This window comes from Penicillium lagena (genome assembly GCF_028827675.1).
Source record: "Penicillium lagena strain IBT 129212 chromosome Unknown utg000001l_segment0_segment0, whole genome shotgun sequence".
Taxonomy (NCBI): Eukaryota; Fungi; Ascomycota; class Eurotiomycetes; order Eurotiales; family Aspergillaceae; genus Penicillium; species Penicillium lagena.
The window spans coordinates 5,524,305-5,545,296 of NW_026623222.1; the positions used below are offsets into that span (position 1 = coordinate 5,524,305).

Consider the following 20,992-nt stretch of genomic DNA (forward strand, 5'->3'; position numbering starts at 1 on the left):
ATGCCAAAATTCCCATACAGGAAACGCCTTGTACACCGATAGCCCTATTAAACACCGGATCGAGCAACAAAAGAAAGATACGTCAAAAAGTCGGTTCCAAAAAACACACCCAAGAGCAAAGACAGAGGTTTATTCTAAACATAATAAAAAAAGAAGAAAGAAAACCAAGTCATCAGTCGAGTCTCATGTCGTTGGTTCGTTTATCGGTGTCGCGTCGTTCGTGATCAATTTAAGTCAAATGTCGTAGGATAGCCATCAAGTCAAGTCGTGTTACTGCGTCGCTTGCGTCGAAGACTCAACTTCTTGCGCAGTTGCGTAAACGGATTCGAGAGGGGCCGGGTATAGAAGGGATCCTTCTCAAAGTCCTTGTCGGTGAAACGCAGTCCCGGAATGCGAAAGAAGTTGCTCAGGTCGTTCATCATATTGGCGCCTTCTTCATACTCATAGGTCTGGCCGTTGCGATCCGTCGTGCCGGGCGGATAGAACGCCGTGCCGTCCAGGGGTCGGTGGCTGTTAATGCAGTCGACGACCTTGTCGCGGGGCGTGGCCTTCAGGGCCTCGGCGTTGGATTCCTTGACGGCTTCCAGGGGACTGTAGGCGATGTCTCTGTTTCGTTCCGGGTATACTGCATCATATGGGCCTTCGTGGTGATACGAGTAGAGGCTCACGTTATCCAGCTCGTCGATGATATCCGGCTGCACCAGCCGCGAGTACCGCGGCTGGCGGGCGCTCGCGCGGCGTCGGGGGGTGGAGCAGTCGCGGTGCCGTCGGGAATCCACAGGGTGGTGCTCGGGAGTGCCGGAATACAAGATCGAGGGCACCGAATCCGAGCGGAACCGACGGTGCCGCGATGGTGAAGGGGACATGTATCGGGCGTAGGGGTTGTTGCTGCCAAAGCTGGAGTAGCTCAGGCGGCGGTCTGGGTTGTTGAAGGGATGATGGGGGTGATGGCACGAGGCCATGGAGGCCATGGACATGCAATCGACGGCGGCCATTTATGAGAGTATAACAATCACTGTTATAGATCAGAGGGAGTATAAGCTGTGAAAGTACAGCGGTAGGTGTCTTCCTGGGGTTAAAAAACCGATGAGAGAGAGAAAGAGAGAAAAAAAGAGAGAGAAGAGCGAGACTAGGCAGAAGTTAGGGATGGTCAGTCGACGCAGTATATAGTAGTGGCAGGTGACGTCGTGACTTGCGTATTAAGGTTGACCCACATACTAGTCCCTTCCGAGGCACCCGATCAGCCATAACGGTTTAAGCTTATGTCGGGATGGTCTACTTGGGTCTAAATCCCTAGGAGGTAGGTCTAGTGTATTTAGTTCGGTCTTAGATATACCTAGTAGTATATGTATTGCACAGACCCTGCAGCGCTGGAACACTGTGCGACAGATGGGCGGATCCACGGCTGATCCCCCACCACTGACTTTCTCACATCACCACATCATCACCCCTTGATGTCCCTGGTCCAATACTCCGACTCCGACTCCGATGAAGGGGAGGAAACGGCCCAGTCCCGCTCAGCTCTCCCGCCATTACCGCCCTCCTTCCACGATCTGTACGCCTCCAGCACCCGCGTCAGCGTGCAAGATGACCCGGCCCTCCACGACGGACGGAAGCGCGTCATTCCCCATGTCGAAGGCAACTGGCCCACGCACCTCTACCTCGAGTGTCGGTCTTCCCTTGCAATTGTCTCAGTCCGGCGCATTCACTAATTTTCGTTCTAGGGTATCCCGCCAAAGACGAGCTGCCCCTCCTTGCAGATCTCATCGGCTCCCACCACAGTCTGCTGCATTCCGATCTGGGCGCGCAATTGCCCCTCCACATCAGCCTGTCGCGACCGGTAGTTCTGCGCACGGAACAGCGGGCTTCGTTTACAGAGAGACTGGAAACGGTGATCAAAACCGCCCATATTCCCCCGTACGTTTTGATCTCCAGACATCCCTGGTCGACATATCGTGTCTCACATTCTGACACCCCCCACCAACCACCCCAGATTTACCATCCAGCCCGCCCACCTGGACTGGGTCTCCAACCACGAGCGCACGCGCTGGTTCCGCGTGCTCCGCGTGCAGAAACCTGCCCGTAACAATCTCAACCAGCTGCTGCGGTTGGCGAACGACGCCCTTGCTCATTTTCACCAGCCGCCGCTCTACGAGCGAGACACCCGCGCGTCCCGTGCGTCTGCGGGTCAGAAGAGCGGTCTGGCAGATGGGGATATCGATTACACGGACTGCTTTCATATCTCGCTTGCGTGGAGTCTGGATGAACCGGACCCCGAGGAGCGGGAGAGGGTGAGGGAGATGGATCTGAAGGCGCTGCAGGGATTGAGAGTGCGATTTGATAGTGTCAAGGCAAAGATTGGGAATCATGTTGTTAGTATACCACTTTCTAGGGAGTGAACTAGATAGAGCTGCACATAGAAATACATCTGGATAGAATCAATCTTCATACGGTTCTGTAATCTGAATCCCACGATGCCCATCAATTGTAATGTAATTACGGTAATTTTCGCACTATCTCGCGCGTCCGCCTCGTGTTTTCCTCCACCACCCAATGCAGGTCCCAACGATCACCAGCGTATGTCCCTCCGCTCTTCCAACACTCACAAACTAACAGTCTCTATAGGAAGACCTTCAAACCTTCCACTCAAAACACTTCCCGCACCAACCCCCCGCCACACTCCCCGAATACACCTACGACCAAAGTGCAGATGCCGACCCAGATCTAGGCTTCTACCCCGATGGCGTGCGGCGCACCCTGACAGATGAGCAGATCCAGATCTTTCGACATAGTGAGATCCATGCCGTTCTGCGCGCGAGACAGTTGAAGGAGGATGATGAGGAGTATGAGGTTCGGAGGGGGAAGTCGTTGACTGATGATGAGGAGGACGAACATCAGGATGAGGATGGGGAAGATGAAGAGCCTACACAGTCATCTCGGCAGGAGGCGATAGGTGGAGATACACAGACGAAGAGCGTGGATGAAAAGAAGAGGAAGAAGAAGAAGAAGAAGAAGAAAAACTCAACGGCTAAGAACAGCGCTGAGGCAGCCCCCGTCTCGGCGTCATTGGATTATAGCGAAGACACTTTGGGACGCGATACGCCGCAAACAGAAAAACCAGTATCGAATGCGCCATACTCTGGGCGCAGGATCGTCTCGTACGATGATTGATTGATTGGGGATATTTATCTACCTCCCTCTGGCATCAAGGTACGTGCATACCTCTCTTTCTTTCTCCGCGAGCCTCCCTCCCACAATGATGAAAATCATCGTATAGTCATCCTTAGTCGGAATGCCATACCATCCACGCATGTGTAAGGCTTTGACGACCTAATCTTCTCTCTGAGCGGGAATGCGTTACTCGCGGGGATTGATTTTCTGGCGGTTTATTAAGGGGAGATCTAACTGGTCATATATAGGTTTATGCTTCCTGGCTTGGTCGAAAGAAAGACTGGCCGTACTGTCTGGACTACTGCCTGTGTGCTCCATCGGTTAGGTGTTGTTGGAAGCCACTCCTGGAATAGTGAGTTTGGCTTGCAAGCTATTTATCCCTCCCCGTGCCGCTGGCAGGATCGACATTTGCACGTCCCAGAAACGAGACGTGGAAATGGCGCCTTTTGGACGATCCCCGAGAAGAGATGTGTTCAGCCTCTTCGTGGCACCCGATTCGCCAGCTGATCGAGGATCTCTATACACTTGCCATGTTGCTGTCCAGCACTACTCCGCAGAACCCTCCCTGCGAACATTTCGTATCTGCTCTCAAACCAAAATTTAACTGTTCAAATGCTGGTGTATATTTCCCATGTCTATATACAAATGCAGTGTACACCCCCAAAAGCAAAGCAAACAGTCCATGCAAATGCAGCAAATGCCAACAACCCTCCCCTGATTGGGAACAGATATTAGAATTGCTAGGTAATTCGATGCTCAAAAGGAATATATCGTGACGCCTATAGCCAAGAAAGAAACAAAGCAAATAAGCAAGAGCGAGCTGAAAGCATCTTATGTCGCATTATTCGCACACGAGAAACTGGCACTGCTCGGGTTATCATGGATAGCCTTGCCAGAGACATAAAGGCCGAGACCGCACTGGAATCTTGTAGTTAGCTTCAAAATATCCTCTCAATATTGAAGGCAGAGACATGGACATACCAAAGTCGCGCCAATACCCACGAGCGTAAAATTAAGGACCGTAAGCGCGATCTTGCGCGGAGATGAAAACCAAAGACCCTTATTCATGTACAACCAGAAGATACCGCTCAATCCATCTAGAAGTTATTAGCAAAGAGCTTTTTTTCTTGGGAAGGAGAGGAATTTGGGGATGTCTTACAGCTAAACCAGCTAGCAAACAGTGCCGTGATCAAGCTGAGCAAACTGCTAAATACGGGGATAGCAGAGGCGATAATCCACGCGAGAATCCACAGGGCCAGCGCGATGCCCACCCACGAGCTGATGGCCACCCAGTCGCGCTTGTGGATGCGGTCTGTTCCGCTGAAGATGCGCGTGTAGACGTATTTAAATGCGATGTGGCCGTTGATCACGCCAGCGATGATGATCTATAAAGAGTGAGTACCTACTGATCCAAGGTAAAAGAATGACTAAAACTTACTGTAGGTAGGGCAATCCCATACGCAACTTTAGCAACAACCGGCGAAGCAGAGCCCAGTGCCGGCGAACTGACATCATCTCCTGCGTAGCGGTAGATGACGAGCGCAGCGACGAGATAGAGTGAGATATCGAGGCCCTGAAGCAGACACAGGGACTTTGGGAAATCGCGAGGATTGCGCAGTTCAGCCATCAGTCCGAAGAAGGCGGCGTGGCCCGAGAAGGCGAAGACGATGTTGCACACTGCTGAGAAGCCGTGGAACAGATCTGTGTGGACGACGGGCACGATATGCATGTCGGGTTTCTCGATGCCGACGCCGATCATGGTGATTAGGACGGCGGTCATGATGCTTCCGAATGCTGGGGAGGAGTCAGTTCATTCTGACTGGAGTATGTTGGGAGAGATGGGAGAATATACAAACGAGAGACAACCACGACATTTTCACCAATGTCCTCGGCAACGAGCACAAGAACGAGATGATCAATCCCATAACCCCAAACACAATCGAACAAGTCCCATGGCCCGTGATGGTATTCATCGCCACCGTGAACGTGAGCAGATGGCTCGCCATGATGAAAATCAGAAACAGCATCTGGCCGATGCCGAGCAGCTCGCGTCCAAATTTGCCGCCAATCACCTCGCCGGCGTCGGCCATTGTTGTGATGTGCGGGTATCTCCATTTCATTTGCCCGATCACATAGCCTGTGTATGTGGCGAGGAGGCCGAGACCGATGAGGATGATAATTGCACTTTATGGGCCGTGTTAGTAGTGTTCGTGTATGTACTAAGGAGGTGTATGAGGGATGTCACGTACGGGATCAGACCGAGGCCTGCGACGGCGGCGGGGAGGGACAAGACACCCAGGGAGACAGTTTCGGCGACCATGACTATGTGAAGGAGTTAGGATTGGGATCGAATATCAAGGAGAAGAAAAGAAGGTCGTACGTAAACCGCATTGCCTAGAAAGTTGTACATGAATTAGCTTCGATCAACTTCCTCAAGGTATGATGCCAACTTACCACCACTTCAACACCTTGTACTTCACCTCCGCGAACTCCTCATCGCCATACGGGTCCTGCCGATACGGCGGCGAAGCGACCTTCTCGTCATCCAAGTACTCAGGATCGACCTGGGTGCTGTCTTTGCGCAGCTCACCAACCTCCAGATCAGACGGGGGTGGCGCGTCTACCACCTGGACGGTCATAACGGCAGCGAGGGAGCGAGGCCCACGAAATTAAGGCTCTGATATATCTGCAGAGATCGAACGAAGGTCACGAAAAGAGTGAAAGGAAGACAAAACAAAAACAACCACCCGCGTAGAAAATAAGAGAAAAAATGGGTTTAATCCAATAATGACTGAGTTTGTAGACCTCCAAAAGTATGAGTTAAAAGTGGGACCTGAAAATCCCGGCGTCGGACCGAGAGCACGAATCACGACCTCGAGACGTAAGAGAAACGGCGGGTGGCGGTGGTTCGGATGGAGCCTGCAGAAACCGGGGAAGAGAGGTGGTTCGCCGATGCCGGTGAAGGGGTTAAGTTTATTCTCTAGGATATTCTGAAAAAAAAAAGAAAAGGATGATGACGAAGAGATAGAGGACGAATAAATGAGTGAGTGAGTGAGTGAAAAGCTTGATCGAAAGTAGATGAGATAGAGTTGTCGATCTTCTGCACGGCAGGCTGAAGTTGGTCAAGTCGTCATCACCGGAGTTTGTGTGCTTCTCCGGATTGGGCCGCACTTTGCCACTCCGGTTCGTTGTGACTGTGGTAGTATGTATTTGTACACAAATGGTATCAATTGAGCTGGCTATTCGTTTTGGATTGGCCAGGCTTTTAGGAAGATTTCTTCATCTCTTCTAATTACTGATTGACTCTTCTATTCTCCTGAAGACCAGGGTTAATTGCGAGGGCGCTCACATTGAGAAAATAACAATAATAATACCAAGGCGCACACTTCCCCAATCGTATAGACTATTCTAGCTTTGACTGAAATCCCCACGGGGACGGCAATAAATACTCAGAATATTATCGATTGACTGGTGGTACAGACCCAGATACAACCAATCCCAGACAGTTAACAAATGCCACTCGCCCAACGCCGGCATTAGGTGCAACGTGCAACACAACCCCCAGAAAAAGACGCACGCCATGCTTGATCGGTGAAATGCTATCGTACAAAATGGGATGCGATCAGAAAGATGAGACGAAACAGAAACAAAAAGATATCACTTAGGCCCGCTGCGCCGGTTCAGTCGGCGCCGCTTCCGCTGCGCGGATTGGATTGCGTCCTCGGTGAGAACATCGGAGGGTGGCTCGAAGTCTAGCTCTCCCATTTCGGGGACTGGACGGCCGAATGCGAGGATGGAACGGTTGTGGGTTGTGGCCTTGGAAGCAGCAATGGCGGCCGCGCGCTGGGATGGCTTGGCGAAGAATGAAGTAAATGGCTTCTCTGGCGGTGGTGGAAGGGGTGTAAACGGGAGGGTAGTTTGGCGGAACTTCTTGTCCTTGGCGCTTTTATCAACCTCTTCCTTTGGTTGGCCAGCGTTTGGATCTGATTTGGCCTGTTTGCCAGCGACAGTGGCCGAGCGAGCCTCCTGGTGCAGCTGCCGAGCAGCCCATGCGTCCACATCGTTGGGGTCAGGCGTGGTGTCAGTGACCGGGGAACTGTCATGATCCTCAACAGGCTGGGACCGCTTCCGGGAGCGCGAGTCAGTGTCGGCCGGTTTGTCCTTGGCCACTTTGCGTCGACGCTCTTCGTCCTTCCAGAGCTGGAACTTGCGCACCAGCGCCACTACCTCCTGGATCACGATGTCCCGCTTGGGCTCGAAGGCCTTCTTCTCGCTCTCATGCACACCGGTCAGACCCATCACGCGGAGCCAGTCGTGGCCACGAAGTTCCTCCAGAAGACGCTCTAATGTCTGCTGCTGGTGGTCTGAACGGTCTCGCTCTATGTTGCGGAGCTGTTTCTCCTGGCGCTCGACTTTACGGTGTGCGCGGAAGTATGTCTCTTCACCCAGTGGATCAACGTCTGTTGCGCCCTTCGGCTCGGGGAGTTTGATCACCTCGCAGTCGTGAAGCTTCTTTAGTGGATTGCCGAAAGGCATTTTGTCTGATTCGTCGGAGAAAGGTAGCGGCTCGTGAAGGTCATCGATCAGTGTGATCGTCGTCGTAGCAGTTAAGAATTCTGTTCGATCATCAGCGGCTGTTCTCGTCCTGGAGCACTCAGACTTACCAGGCTGGGGTTCCTCCAACCCAATCAGCACTTCGTAATTGGGGATATATTGTGCCAGCTCGCTCTTGCATCGAGTATCCGTCGAACGCAACGATCGCCTGCCATCACCCGATTGCTCGAGGTTCTCGACGACATCGCTCTGGCGGGATCGAGTCGACTGCGTCGCCGCCACCGGCTCTTTCTTGTTCACATTTGGGACAGGTTGGTCACCGCTGTGACGGGCGCGAGCTGCGGCAGCCGACGAACCATTAGCCTTGGAGGTCATGTTGGGCGAGAGAATGGTGTCCAATGGATCCGGAGACTCGCGCGCGCCCGGGTGCAAATCGGCAGGGTGAGCGTGCTTGACGATGCCATTATTGCCGTTGACACGGGGAGTTGCCAGTTCTGCCGAGGAGGCCGGTGTGTGGGAGGAAGAGGAGGAGGTAGAAGAGGAGGACGAGGCACGGTGCCGGGCGGAGGGACGCGGGCGCGAGGGCTTCAAGGGCGGCGGCGGGTCGGTGGCGTCAGGATTCTCGAGTGTGGTGGTCGTGTCCAGACAGTCTGGCGAACTTCTGCGGCGGCGCGAGGGAGGATTCTTGGGTGTGTCGGAGTTCTTCAACGGCGGTGCCAGCCCGCCGTCGTTGTGGTCGTTGTGGTCGTGGTCGTCGGCCGCTCGCCCTGAGCCACGGAGCGAGGACCGCGACAGCAGGGTCATTGCTCAATGGGCGGAAGAATTAGTCCCCAGTCATGCTGGAGCGCAGCGCGGAGAGAAGAAGGAATGAACGGGAGGTGGGTGAGGTGACTCGATCGGGCGCAGAGAAAGATCTGACTGATGGGGCAAGGGTGAGGATGGCGGAGATGGTGATGATTATTGAGTCTTGGCGAGACGAGGTATATATAGACTGGCGCACGGCGAGAGTGAATGGATCGCATGGATGAATAGCTCTCCTGGTCCAGAGGGAGGCTATTGATCGATTGGGCCTTCGGCGAGGTGTCCTGTTGCCAATTGTCCCACGATCAACAATAGGGAGCGAACCCCTAAGCCGACCAGTTCCTTCACGAAGGAATAAATCATGGTCTACCTCCAACTGCCACCGTGTCTATCGGTATCATTTCTAGCGCAACAATTGTATGCACAGGTCTCTATCTATACCGCATCCCCGGCAGCGTCAGTCCAACCACATTGGGGACGAGGCCACTGTGTGATGCCTCTTATTGTTATAGTGGCCGTGCACTCATGTAATTCTCCCTTCCACGACCGTGACACACTCGACCATGTGCCATATAGCTCATTGCAATAATCGTACAACAATATCTTCGATTATGACCTGGGTTCATGTCTAAACCCCATGTTCCCCCACGGCCAGGCACGAAGTGTGGGGAGAAAGGACCCTCGGCCTAGGAATACCCGATACGGCAACTATCGTAGCCTTAACAGTCGCAGAACATAGTTCCTACTTGACGGAGACCAATCCGACCAGTCGACTATGTAAGAACAGCCCTGGGCAGGGACCAACCCCGCATACACACCGACGTGGGGGCTTCCGGGTGTGTCCCACGCATACTGTGGGTGGACGTGGGGGTTTATCCTAGTTCATTAGGTCACTCATTCACTATTTATTCGTCCCATGTCCGCATGTTGATCTCTTCATCTCCCTTCTTCCGGGCATCTCTCACATAAAACATGGCCGCCAACGGCAGCTCTAAGCGCAATCCGCTCACTGGCGGCTTCTACGTGCCCACCGTGGCCTTCTTCCGTCCGGATGAGGAGATCGACCTGCCAACAACTGAGAAACACGCTGCCTACCTTGCCCGCACGGGCGTGGCCGGCCTGGTCACCCAGGGTAGCAATGGCGAAGCCGTACATCTGGACCGCGATGAGCGCAAGGCCATCACCGCGGCCACACGCCGCGCCGTGGATGCCGCTGGATATCCCTCAATGCCCGTGATTTCCGGCTGCGGCGCTGCCTCGACTCGCGAGACGGTTCAGCTCTGCCAGGATGCCGCGGCGTCGGGCGCCGACGCCGTCCTGGTGCTGCCACCCAGCTACTACAAGGCGCTGGTAAACATCGAAGCCATGTATGCGCACTTCCGCACCGTGGCCGACGCCTCGCCCGTGCCGGTCCTCATCTATAACTTCCCCGGCGCGTCGTCGGGACTGGACCTCAGCTCAGATGATATCCTGGCCCTGTCGCAACATCCCAATATCATCGGCTGCAAGCTCACCTGCGGCAACACGGGCAAGCTGGCTCGCGTGGCGGCAGCCGCCAAGCCAGGGTTCCTCACGTTCGGCGGCTCTGCCGATTTCACGCTGCAGACCCTGGTTGTCGGCGGCGCGGGTATCATTGGGGGAGTCGCCAACGTGATTCCTCGGTCGTGTGTCCGGGTCATGGAGCTGTATCGCAGCGGCAAGGTCGACGAAGCGCAACGCGCTCAGGCGGTGGTTGCCCGTGCGGACTGGGCGGCCATCCATGGGGGATTTGTGGCGGTCAAGAGTGCGCTGCAATCATACCATGGCTATGGAGGACTACCACGCCGGCCGTGTGTGCCTCCGTCGGACCAGGCCGCGGCAGCCATTCAGGGGGAGTTCCGCGAGGGGATGGAGATGGAGCGGTCGCTCGAGAAGTAACTTAATCGTTCGTGTCCTCTTATCATCCCATTATCCGATTATCCGCACAGTCATTTAAAGCTTGTTTGTTTTCCCCACGGTCGTATGTGGAGGTCGCAGTTAGGACACACTGGGTAAAATGGGGCTAGCACTGTTACAAGCAGGTGATGTAACCTCATGAAACGAAACCTCAAGGGTCCGCTCAGGGCCTGTTCAGGGGTACAGACCATAGATTTAGGGTTAAGCGAGGGCTGTTTGGACGGTTACACTCGATCCGATCGGAAATAATAACAATCAAACACGACTGTAGTAAATTCCACGTAACTAACAGGAGCTAGTTGGCTAGTTGATTGCATTCCAATTGATCCAACAGATCCGCTAGTCATAAATACGTCCATCCCCTTCCCCTGGCCCCTTCTTTCCCTTTCTCAACACCCTCGACCGTCGTCAACTATGAAGCTCTCCGTCCTCAGCGTGGCCGCGGCCATTGGGTCTGCTGTGGCTGTCCAGGTCAACCCACTTCCCGCTCCGCGCCACATTACCTGGGGTTCGTCAGGCCCGGTCCGTGTCCAGGGCTTGACCCTGCGCGCCCAGCACAACGGCCGCAACGCCCAAATCCTGACCAGTGCCTGGGAACGCGCATGGCAAGCCATCACCACCCTTCAATGGGTGCCCCAGGCCACTGAGGCTCCGATCCAAGCAAATCACTTCGCTCCCTTCCCCGGCGAACCCACCATCACGCCCGTACCGTACAAGCGTTCCGCGGCCGTCCCGCTCCATGTCATTGATGTGTTTGTCGCCGACGGCAATGCTGACCTGCAGCACGGCGTGGACGAGTCGTACACCCTGGAAGTGGGCCAGGGATCCAGCACCATCCAAATTAACGCGCAGACGGTCTGGGGTGCACTGCACGCGTTCACCACCCTGCAGCAGATCGTCATCTCCGACGGCCATGGCGGTTTGATCATTGAGCAGCCTGTCCGCATCGTGGACAGTCCGCTCTACCCTTACCGCGGTATCATGCTCGACTCGGGCCGCAACTTCATCAGCCTCCCCAAGATCCTCGAGCAGATCGACGGCATGGCCCTGTCCAAGCTCAATGTCCTGCACTGGCACCTGGACGATTCGCAGTCGTGGCCGATGCACATGAGCGTCTACCCACAGATGACCAAGGATGCCTACTCCGCGCGCGAGACCTACTCCCATGGTGACTTGCAACAGGTCATTTCCTATGCTCGCGCTCGCGGTGTGCGGGTCATCCCCGAAGTGGACATGCCCGGCCATTCGGAGTCAGGATGGAAGCAAGTTGACCCGACCATTGTGGCGTGCGCGAACTCGTGGTGGTCCAACGACGACTGGACGTATCACACCGCCGTTGAGCCGAACCCAGGCCAGCTCGACATCATCTATAACGGCACCTACGATGTCGTGCGCAATGTGTATCACGAGCTGTCGGGCATCTTCCCTGATAACTGGTTCCACGTCGGCGCGGACGAGCTCCAGACCGGTTGCTACAACTTCAGCAAGTACGTCACCGAGTGGTTCAAGGAGGACCCCTCGCGCACCTACAATGACCTCGCCCAGTACTGGGTCGACAAGGCCGTCCCCATCTTCCACGAAGCTGCCCCGCCCTCGCGCCGCCTCATGATGTGGGAGGATATCGCGCTCGGCCCTGTGTCCGCGAACGATGTCCCCAAGAACATCGTCATGCAGAGCTGGAGCAACGGCATCGCCAACATCAATAACCTGACTGCCCGCGGCTACGACGTCGTGGTCTCCTCCTCCGACTGGCTGTATCTGGACTGCGGTCACGGCGGCGCGGTGACCAACGATCCCCGCTACGACGTGTTGACCAACCCCACCGGCGACGTGACCTTCAACTACGGCGGCAATGGCGGATCGTGGTGCGCGCCGTACAAGACCTGGCAGCGCATCTACGACTATGACTTTACCACCAACCTCACCGACGCGCAAGCCAAGCACGTCCTCGGCGGCGAAGCGCCCCTTTGGTCCGAACAAGTCGACGACGTAACCGTCTCCAGCGGATTCTGGCCTCGCGCCTCTGCTCTCGGCGAGCTCCTCTGGTCCGGAAACCGGGACCCGACCACGGGCAAGAAGCGCACCACGGAGATGACCCAGCGCATCCTGAATTTCCGCGAGTATCTCGTGGCAAATGGTGTTATGGCTACCGCGCTTGTGCCCAAGTATTGTCTGCAGCATCCTCATGCTTGCGATCTATACTATGACCAGGACGTTATTGCCTAGGAGGCGAACGGCATGGTGGATGGATGAGCTCATGGTTAGGAGAACTGTGGGCTTTACCTTCATTATTTTTTCTGTGACACTCTTTTCACTTCTTATTCTTGTTTTCCTGTATATACTTTAGCCTTGACTTCGATACCCAATTCTATTGGTGATCTTGACCTTTCCTTAGTACAGGTGTGGTAGGAATGAGTACAGTGGCACTGTGATCCATGAACCCGGGCCACATGGCATCCCATTGGTCATACTCGGCCGGCGACAGTTCAATAGCGTTTGCGAGCTTAATCAAACGGTTTTCCAGTGGGCTGGCGACCACTTTCCAGCTGTTGGCAGGACTCCCGCAACTAATAGGTATAACTGATTCCGAAAACTGCTGTACGCAGAATGCCACAGGCTATGTCCACATGTGATGCAAGATCGCGTGTCTCGATCTCCGCTCAATTGAAACGTGGTACCCGAGCATCTCCGGGACACAGTCTTTTCTCTTGGGGATGTGTTACAGTGTATCATGTAGGAGGCATTTCAGAAGTGAGATGTTCCACAAAAAAGAGCAAATGTTGTACCATTCGTAAGGAAGTCCGGTTCTCAATTCCATCCGTATCACAGGCCGATTCGGGATACAGATGGAATGATCAACTCTTTTGATATTTTGGAAAAGGAGAGCGAAGGTTTGTTGTTACTTACCGGGAACATGGTTTCTGATTTAAGTACGGCTAATGCTTATGTTTATCCTCGCTTGGCTACTTCTTCTTCTTTTTTCTTCTTCCCTTCATTCGTGGGGTTTGTCATATCTCTGACCAGGATACATTCGGGAGATACTTATTCATATTCTTACATGCAGCATATGAAGCATGTGCTATGATTGCGTGTTATTTGCAGCATGTGGGTTTGCTATGGAATGCACCTGGAATTGAAATGGTCTGGACTCGGGCTGGCTTGGCCGGTTTATGAAACAAGGGCTCGGGGGTTGGCTTATGACGCACCCAATTGCTAGCCGTCGACCACGATCCTTAACAACCATAGAGCCCGCCGTGGAGTTCAGCCGCGGAAAAGACAGGGAGGGTGGTTGCAATTACAGTGTCGGATCATAAAGGGAAATTGAGTATACAGCGGCGATATGGCCATTTCCGTCAATGTCGGGCTTGAAGATTGATTATCGAAGATTTGTTCTTTTAGAGTCTATCCGTGATCTCAGAGTCGATCGCAAACCGAAGCGGCAGCTTTACCGTCAACAATATTATATCTCTGGTGTTGAGACATTGATATATATTTCGGACAAACCCCTTGGAAATGAGGATGAGTACTGATCTGCCGGAAGAAAGATAGTTTTTATCCTAATATTTAACATCTTACATATTCGGACTCTGCTATGACATTTTGATATACCTCCACGACGTCATTTATGCCACCATGTTAACGGCCTTCTAAGAAACATCCACGGATCCGTGTCACATCCAGCCAACATCCAAAACAATGCCCGTGTGCTCTGCCACGAGACGCATCCTTCCAGCGATTTTGCATGCAGCTGAACCCGGGACTTTTCGTGTATGGCCCCTTATCCTGGTGGCTGGGGTGTCCATGTATTGCCGACTAGGGTGGCCCTGGTTGAACGTGCTTCGTGATTTTCTGATGGAAGGAATATGATTGAATGGCGGAAGGTTTCTGTTCCTACATTAGATTGTAGTAATTTTCTTTGACTGCAGAGAGGGAAATATAATTGTCTAATAAGAATGTAGGTATCAATGCTGGGACTGAAGTAGTGTCTCTAATTTCAACTCAAGTCCGTACTTCATCTCCATTCCCAGTATACACTAATTCATGCAGATGATCTCCCTCCAGATCCTTAGTATCTATAACTCTAATGCAAATCAATATGTACGTGATGGACGCAATCACATCCTAACCTTCTCCGCGCCCCAAACCTGCGCCACAGTGTAGAAACTCACTCGGAACACAGACCCCAGCCGATCACCTCGCATCGATCGCCCATCACGCCCGCGGAATCACCGACCGGGTTATTCATCGCCGACAGACATTTGATCTGCGACTATAGAACCTAAATATCTTTCTTTGTTCCCGGTATATTCGGGTGATCACCCACGCATCACAATCAGGATTTCTCGCGATACATCTACTGTACTCTGTTGGTGGCAAAGCGCAGTCCGCGGCAGGCAACGTCACGTCAACTGCCTTAGATCGACCATGACTTGACCTGACCCACAGCGAAGGATCAGTCCCGAACTATAGTGTGGTGTGGTGTGGTGTCACCTTCGATCGTGCGCTATATGCTACTATTACTTTTCATACATAGTAGATTTGCATGTGCAATATGCATTTATGTAGATATGTAACTAGCAAGAAGGAGATCGAACACGGCAGCAATGGAAGCCACGCACCTGCAGACGATCGTTGTATCTCGGCGATGGCGATGGCGCCTGTTTAAGTGGGGTTAGGATGGGGATGTGCGGATGTACCTTTCACTGCTGTGGATACGCGCTGTATGTATGGAGTACGGAGGGACGGGTATAGTCTTTCCCCTTTTGTCTTTTGTTCTGCTGTTCAAGATCATCTGGATTCGGTGGAGAAGACCTCTGTACCACCGATTCAAGTGGATCACTAGTGCTCCACTATTACTCCCAGCCACATTTGCATCGGATAAGGATGGTCGTGATCACAAATAGAGAGGGAATCAGGGAGGTAGCGGTGAACAAGCCCAAATCGACACATCCATAAGGTAGAGTTTGGGGACTGTGTATCTCCCGCGATGGATCTTCCATGACAAATGTACCACCGTGTTGGCTGTACGTAGATCGGTGCGTTGGATCAATCATGTGTTATTGGAGGAGAGGGTGGGAGTATTTTCCTGGCCTTGATCAACAGGGCCGACAGACGGGAGACAGCAAGCGCCTCGAGGGAGGATAGTACGCTATTGCCTGGGAACTGCCTTTGTGTTACTATGTACGGGTCTGTTGGGATGATGAGGGGAGGTTACACATTGTATACACAGTCGTCAGGTGACTCTTCTGGTTCTGAACCAGAGACACAATACACGTCGGGGAAAGTCTCAAACTGAGAGATTCACCACGAGTCATGTCATGGGTGATTTGGAAACGTAATTTGGAAAAGGAGCGCACAGACTCAACACAACGGCGCTCAGATCGCAAACCCCTATCTATTGGAGAGTGTCGTCAGTGGTCAGATCTTGGCAGGAGGGATTGGACAGGACGCAATTCTCGGTTGATGCTGAGCCAGTGCAAAACAAAGAAATTCCGACCGCATGGAATGTGGCAGAGGATCGGACCGCGGGGCCCACCACCAAGTGCAGTTGCAGGATGTAAGACACGATGCAGGGGGCCATGTGATGCTGGACGAGATCGTGTTCGACAAAAAGGGGAAAAGGGAAAAGGGGCCGAACGAGACCCCTGAATATGCACAGAGAGCACTATGTAATCAAGAATCAGCCAAATTCCACATTGATATGGCAGGATTACGGATCGGAGAGTACCCACTCTACGTACTATATGACCTGTCTGATTAAATGCCTTGAGACTCAACTTGAAGACTTGACATCCGCCGACTATCCTCCGGTCGCCCCAGACGCACCCGTGCACATCACTAGAGCCGCTAGATCCTCCTCCTAACCAGACCCAAACTGGATCTGCGACCATATCTCGCGCCGGGTTACTAGATTTAGCCGGGTGAAAGGAAGACACGTCCTCTAGCGCGGAAGCCGGCATAGGCGGGGTGTGGATTTTAAAGCGTTAAATGGCTCCATGTAGACGTGGTTCAGGAGTAGCTATACGAGTAGCTAATCTCCAGGGCTGTCAAATAGGAAGAATGTCCCTGATTAGCGGAGGCCAGGAGTCATCTGTCAATAATTAATGGGTGGGCACAGACAGGTAAGCCCCAATCCTGACACAGTCTAGACGCTTGATCGTCGGGACGAAATGCTAAGAGACTCCCCATAAGGCTGTCTTGTCTGACTGACTTGCGACGAGACTAACCAACGAACTAATCCAATCTAATCCAATTTGAGAAAGAGCAAGCTGCTTAGCCATCTGTGCTTCTGGAGGACCATCGATAATCCGCTGGCAAGAAATTGACGCTGGCCGTAAGACAAAGAGCGAGGCCACGTTTTTTCCAGGCCGCAGATCGTCTCCCACGCGGAAAACAGGGTGGAAACTTGGGGGCCATTTGCATTAAAATCTCGGAAATCACTCTGAGATCTGAAACAGGCGAGCAGACTGTTTTGTGCGACCGACATGAAGCAAGCAAGCATGGATGGTGGGTGGGTGGATGGACAAGTCTGGAACAAAACCTGCTTCATGACTGAATGGGTTGCTGTTTTTAGCACGACCACATGGACGACAGGGATCGACTGGGGGCGTAGGGCTTAGGCTTGATCATGAATTATGGGGAGCCCCGGGGAGTTACGGGGAGTTGAGTTGCACGATGGAACTTCTTGAAACGATTCCATGTGCATTATTTAGCAAGTCGTACATTGATTCCAAGTTCATTACTTCTTATGGAGTGTGACATGATTATACGAACAAACTGGAAAATCGGAAATCGAGGGTACCATGGACGAGCAAACCATGGTCCCGAACTCCCTACTTGATCGGGCATCGTGTTGTTTTTCCGGAAGTACACACAGCCCTAAGGGAGAGGGGAAAAAAAAAAAAAAAAAGCCCCTCGGAGTCGCCGATCATGCCAGTCCGGATGATGATGGAAAACAGCATCCCAGGACCGTGGTGACGGCTAGCGTGAAGCGATCCTAGCCCTACCCTAATCATCCTGTTTTCCTGGGTGCTAATGGGGGCGCCCAGAGCCAGCAGCGCGTTCCGGTACTGGGATTGGACGCTGGACTGCCCCCATCATCACACGGGACAGGCCATTGCGTGGTGCTGACTGGCCGGCGGCTAGTTTCAAGGCAACCACTGGAAGTAAGTCCTAGTAGGAAGGAGGTCTGTCAACCTACAGGATTAAAAATCAACTAAAGCACAGGGGGACAGCAAATCTATAATGATAATACGAGAACCAAAATGATCTCATGCAGCAAACGACGGGCATCCCCGAACAAGTCGGTGAATGCAGCCCGACTGCGCCTCCCGTCGGGCCAACCAGAAGCAATGAAAGAACCGAGATGCGCCGTGATTGGTCTCGAGGACGGTGGGATGTGGCTTTGACGACCAGTGTGGCGCGGTTCGATTCGCCAGTGGGGTTGCCCTCACCGATACTATTGTAGTCACCCCCAGTGAGTGGACTTACGCCATGCCGAAGCCACGAGATTCGGGGTGCCCGTCTGTTATCCACCCCTGTGTTTTTCGCGTTGTGCATACTCCACTGGTAAAGAGTCAAGCGTCAGTCCGACCCAGAAAAGGAATCCCCTTTTCGTGTCACTACTGTCATGTGCAAATAAAATGCAAATCCGAACCGATCCTTCTCCCGATGGATCGATCCTATGCGGCTCTGGGACGGCGACACAGCGAGCCAAAGGAATGATCGCCGACCCGCCTATCACCAAAATCGCCTAGACCGTGACCCCGAGCGACGCCAGGATCCACCATGCGGCCGATGTCCGCGCTGTTCGGAAGTGATGTAGCGGCCTCGATTGGGACGAGAGGTTCTGGGCCTCATTTCACCTCTCTGACGAATCATTTGCCTAACAAGGGTCTTGGTGGCTGATCCCCGGCCCGATTCTTTTTTCTTTTTTGGGTCCTCATAGGGTTTGACCCGGACGGACGGGTTTTTGGGACGGCCATGTAACGTTGTCAGATGGTGCGATCGTCGTTGGTCGGACGAGGAGAGAGGAACCTCGACAGGGACTGGGAACCAATTGATCACCATACTGGAAGATTGATTCTCGTAGGGCGACAGGCCAGGACGTCAGTGAACGGCACAACCCGCAGCCTGGACGCCTGACACGGATGATGATTGGCGTGTCAGCAACGAACTAGTTGGCTTGTCCCTGTCGACGCACAGCCCCAGACGGGCGCGGACGGAATTATTTTTATTTTTATTTTTATTTTTATTTTTTGTCATTCATGAACTATGCAGAACTAGACTGAACTAACGCGGTAGGGCGGGCTATCATCGTTGAGCAATGCTTCGTTCTAGAGTTATAATGCCCATTCCCCCCTCCCTCAGGCTCCGAACTTGACAGGTGCCACAACGGACTCGATGATTTGTCTGTGAAATACTTGTTGCTCCGTTGTATGTCTACCGGAAAGACATAGCGCTAAACTTCTCGTCAGCGTGGCATGCCCACCCCGGACTTCCCTTCAAACATGCTGGCTATAGACTCTACAAGATCGCGACCATCGCAGCAGTATTTCCAGCAGATGGCAATGGACCCTAACCTGGTCGACGCCTTCGCCCTCCCCATGGAAAACGTCGTGCCCTACACTACCTCCTACTACGATACCCCGGCGATCTTCGCCGAGTCCGACCTCCACAAGATCTCATCGATGCCGACTACTCCGCCTGCCGCGCAACCCTCGGAACATTTCTCGTCCGCTCCTTCTATCCCCAGCGCCTCCTCCTCCGCTATCGGCTCCCCATACTCCGGAACAGCCCAGGTCTTCCAGGACAACTGGGTGAACACCGGCTACGGCTTGGGTTTGCCCTCAGCCGTCATGAATGATCCCATGTCCAATGAGTACATGGGCGGTGCTATCGATATGGACGGGTTCTATCAAGAGAAATTCCCGGACAATTTCGTCGTTGGTAAGTGATGTTGGTGGACGGCAGGGTCAACCTCTCTCTAACAAGTGAAATAGACCCTTCATTGATCCAACCCGCACAAGCAGCCCCTGGATTCTCCCCACCAATCATCTCCTACCCCGAACAGCCCAACCCGACATACTCGGCAGTGCCGACCAACTTCCTCCCTCACTCGCCAGCCGGGTCACCGGTCCCTTACGGCGAGAATGTAGATCAGCTTTCTCCGCAATTGCATCCCGAGCCGCGGCCGGGAATGCTGTCGGCGAGCTCTCACTCCCGGCCCGTATCGGTCTATGAGCGCCGGTCCTCCATCTCCTCCGTCCGCTCTCGGCGCTCACAGCAGAGCCCGGCTCTGAGCAGTGTCGAGCCAGACGAAGAGACCCGTGAAAAAGGCCGATGCCCGCACCCGGACTGCGGACGGGTCTTCAAAGACCTCAAGGCCCACATGCTCACACACCAGTCCGAACGGCCAGAAAAGTGTCCGATCGTGACCTGCGACTATCACACTAAGGGCTTCGCCCGCAAATACGACAAGAACCGCCACACTTTGACCCATTACAAGGGCACGATGGTGTGCGGGTTCTGCCCGGGATCTGGCTCGTCCGCAGAGAAGAGCTTCAACCGGGCCGACGTCTTTAAACGCCATTTGACCTCGGTACACGGCGTCGAGCAAACGCCGCCCAACTGCCGCAAGCGCAGCCCCACCGCCGTCAGCAAGAAGGGCATGAACTACGGCAGCGATGCGACGGGCAAATGCTCGACCTGTTCCGCCACGTTCAGCAATGCTCAGGACTTTTACGAGCATCTGGACGACTGTGTCCTGCGCGTGGTGCAACAAGAGGAACCGTCCGAGGCTATCAACCAGCAGCGACTGGCTGAGGTAGCCGCGGACGACGAGGTGAAGAAGACGATGGAGAAGCATCAGCTGGTCGATGCGGCAGGCCCCGTCGACCACTCGGACGACATTTGCGATCACGACGATGATGACTTTCACGACTCCTCGAACTGGCGGGCTGGCCGAGGCGCCCTCAAATCCACTAAGGGTAACACCTCTGCTTCCTCGCGACCTATTATCGGCAGCGGCAACGCCGTCTCCAAGCCATCATCGTCCAACACAAACAGCAAAGGCACGCGTGCCGTACCAACGCGTCGCCGCAACAACCGCGGCAATTACCCGCAGTCCTGGGGCTGTCCCAACAGCAGTGTGAAGACCAAGAAGCGCGTGCTCTGCGTCTTTGACGGCCAGCGCCGTCTATGGAAAGACGAGATGATGCTCAACAACGACTTCGAGGTGCGTCTTCGCCTCCCCGGCGGCGCCGGTGACGGCACAAACCGCGATGCCTACGTCACGGACCTGGACATGGAGACTATGAAGCGCGCAGAGGGCCTTCTCAATGCCACGGATGACGAGCGGGGCCCCTGGTTTGAGGGCCCTGAGGGCCATATGATGGGCCAGCCGGCGATGCTACTGCCGGAGCTGGGCGCGCACGATGACGAAATCTCCATCCATGACTTGATGGGCTGATGCTGTTTGTTTCTTTTATTGTGTCTTTTCCTTCTTTTGGGTTTCTTTCCGTATAGCAGC

At 53.8% G+C, this 20,992-nt stretch overlaps 9 protein-coding genes across 9 annotated transcripts; 6 read left to right on the plus strand and 3 right to left on the minus strand.

Annotated features, from left to right (window-relative positions):
• Positions 1–260: 260 nt before the first annotated feature.
• Positions 261–995, minus strand: N7510_002438 (uncharacterized protein; the record flags this gene model as incomplete). The annotated part of the gene is made up of 1 exon (XM_056974365.1): positions 261–995. The coding sequence occupies one exon, from the start codon at positions 993–995 to the stop codon at positions 261–263; it is 735 nt and encodes a 244-aa protein (XP_056839482.1).
• A 459-nt stretch (positions 996–1,454) lies between these two features.
• On the plus strand, positions 1,455–2,399 carry N7510_002439 (HVSL domain-containing protein; the record flags this gene model as incomplete). The annotated part of the gene is made up of 3 exons (XM_056974366.1): positions 1,455–1,668; positions 1,761–1,957; positions 2,007–2,399. 3 exons carry the CDS (start codon positions 1,455–1,457, stop codon positions 2,397–2,399), a joined length of 804 nt encoding a protein of 267 aa, XP_056839483.1.
• Positions 2,400–2,474: 75 nt separating this feature from the next.
• N7510_002440 (DUF3807 domain-containing protein) lies at positions 2,475–3,171 on the plus strand (the record flags this gene model as incomplete). Its single annotated transcript, XM_056974367.1, has 2 exons — positions 2,475–2,577; positions 2,630–3,171. The coding sequence occupies 2 exons, from the start codon at positions 2,475–2,477 to the stop codon at positions 3,169–3,171; spliced, it is 645 nt and encodes a 214-aa protein (XP_056839484.1).
• An 831-nt stretch (positions 3,172–4,002) lies between these two features.
• Positions 4,003–5,810, minus strand: N7510_002441 (neutral amino acid permease; the record flags this gene model as incomplete). The annotated part of the gene is made up of 8 exons (XM_056974368.1): positions 4,003–4,089; positions 4,153–4,268; positions 4,331–4,556; positions 4,610–4,965; positions 5,024–5,355; positions 5,421–5,493; positions 5,552–5,565; positions 5,626–5,810. 8 exons carry the CDS (start codon positions 5,808–5,810, stop codon positions 4,003–4,005), a joined length of 1,389 nt encoding a protein of 462 aa, XP_056839485.1.
• Positions 5,811–6,828: 1,018 nt separating this feature from the next.
• Positions 6,829–8,529, minus strand: N7510_002442 (acetyltransferase SAS4-like domain-containing protein; the record flags this gene model as incomplete). Its single annotated transcript, XM_056974369.1, has 1 exon — positions 6,829–8,529. The coding sequence occupies one exon, from the start codon at positions 8,527–8,529 to the stop codon at positions 6,829–6,831; it is 1,701 nt and encodes a 566-aa protein (XP_056839486.1).
• Positions 8,530–9,498: 969 nt separating this feature from the next.
• On the plus strand, positions 9,499–10,443 carry N7510_002443 (dihydrodipicolinate synthase family protein; the record flags this gene model as incomplete). The annotated part of the gene is made up of 1 exon (XM_056974370.1): positions 9,499–10,443. The coding sequence occupies one exon, from the start codon at positions 9,499–9,501 to the stop codon at positions 10,441–10,443; it is 945 nt and encodes a 314-aa protein (XP_056839487.1).
• A 432-nt stretch (positions 10,444–10,875) lies between these two features.
• N7510_002444 (beta-N-acetylhexosaminidase) lies at positions 10,876–12,687 on the plus strand (the record flags this gene model as incomplete). Its single annotated transcript, XM_056974371.1, has 1 exon — positions 10,876–12,687. The coding sequence occupies one exon, from the start codon at positions 10,876–10,878 to the stop codon at positions 12,685–12,687; it is 1,812 nt and encodes a 603-aa protein (XP_056839488.1).
• Positions 12,688–16,112: 3,425 nt separating this feature from the next.
• On the plus strand, positions 16,113–16,325 carry N7510_002445 (uncharacterized protein; the record flags this gene model as incomplete). Its single annotated transcript, XM_056974372.1, has 1 exon — positions 16,113–16,325. One exon carries the CDS (start codon positions 16,113–16,115, stop codon positions 16,323–16,325), a length of 213 nt encoding a protein of 70 aa, XP_056839489.1.
• Positions 16,326–18,971: 2,646 nt separating this feature from the next.
• Positions 18,972–20,932, plus strand: zfpA (uncharacterized protein; the record flags this gene model as incomplete). Its single annotated transcript, XM_056974373.1, has 2 exons — positions 18,972–19,410; positions 19,464–20,932. 2 exons carry the CDS (start codon positions 18,972–18,974, stop codon positions 20,930–20,932), a joined length of 1,908 nt encoding a protein of 635 aa, XP_056839490.1.
• Positions 20,933–20,992: the final 60 nt, after the last annotated feature.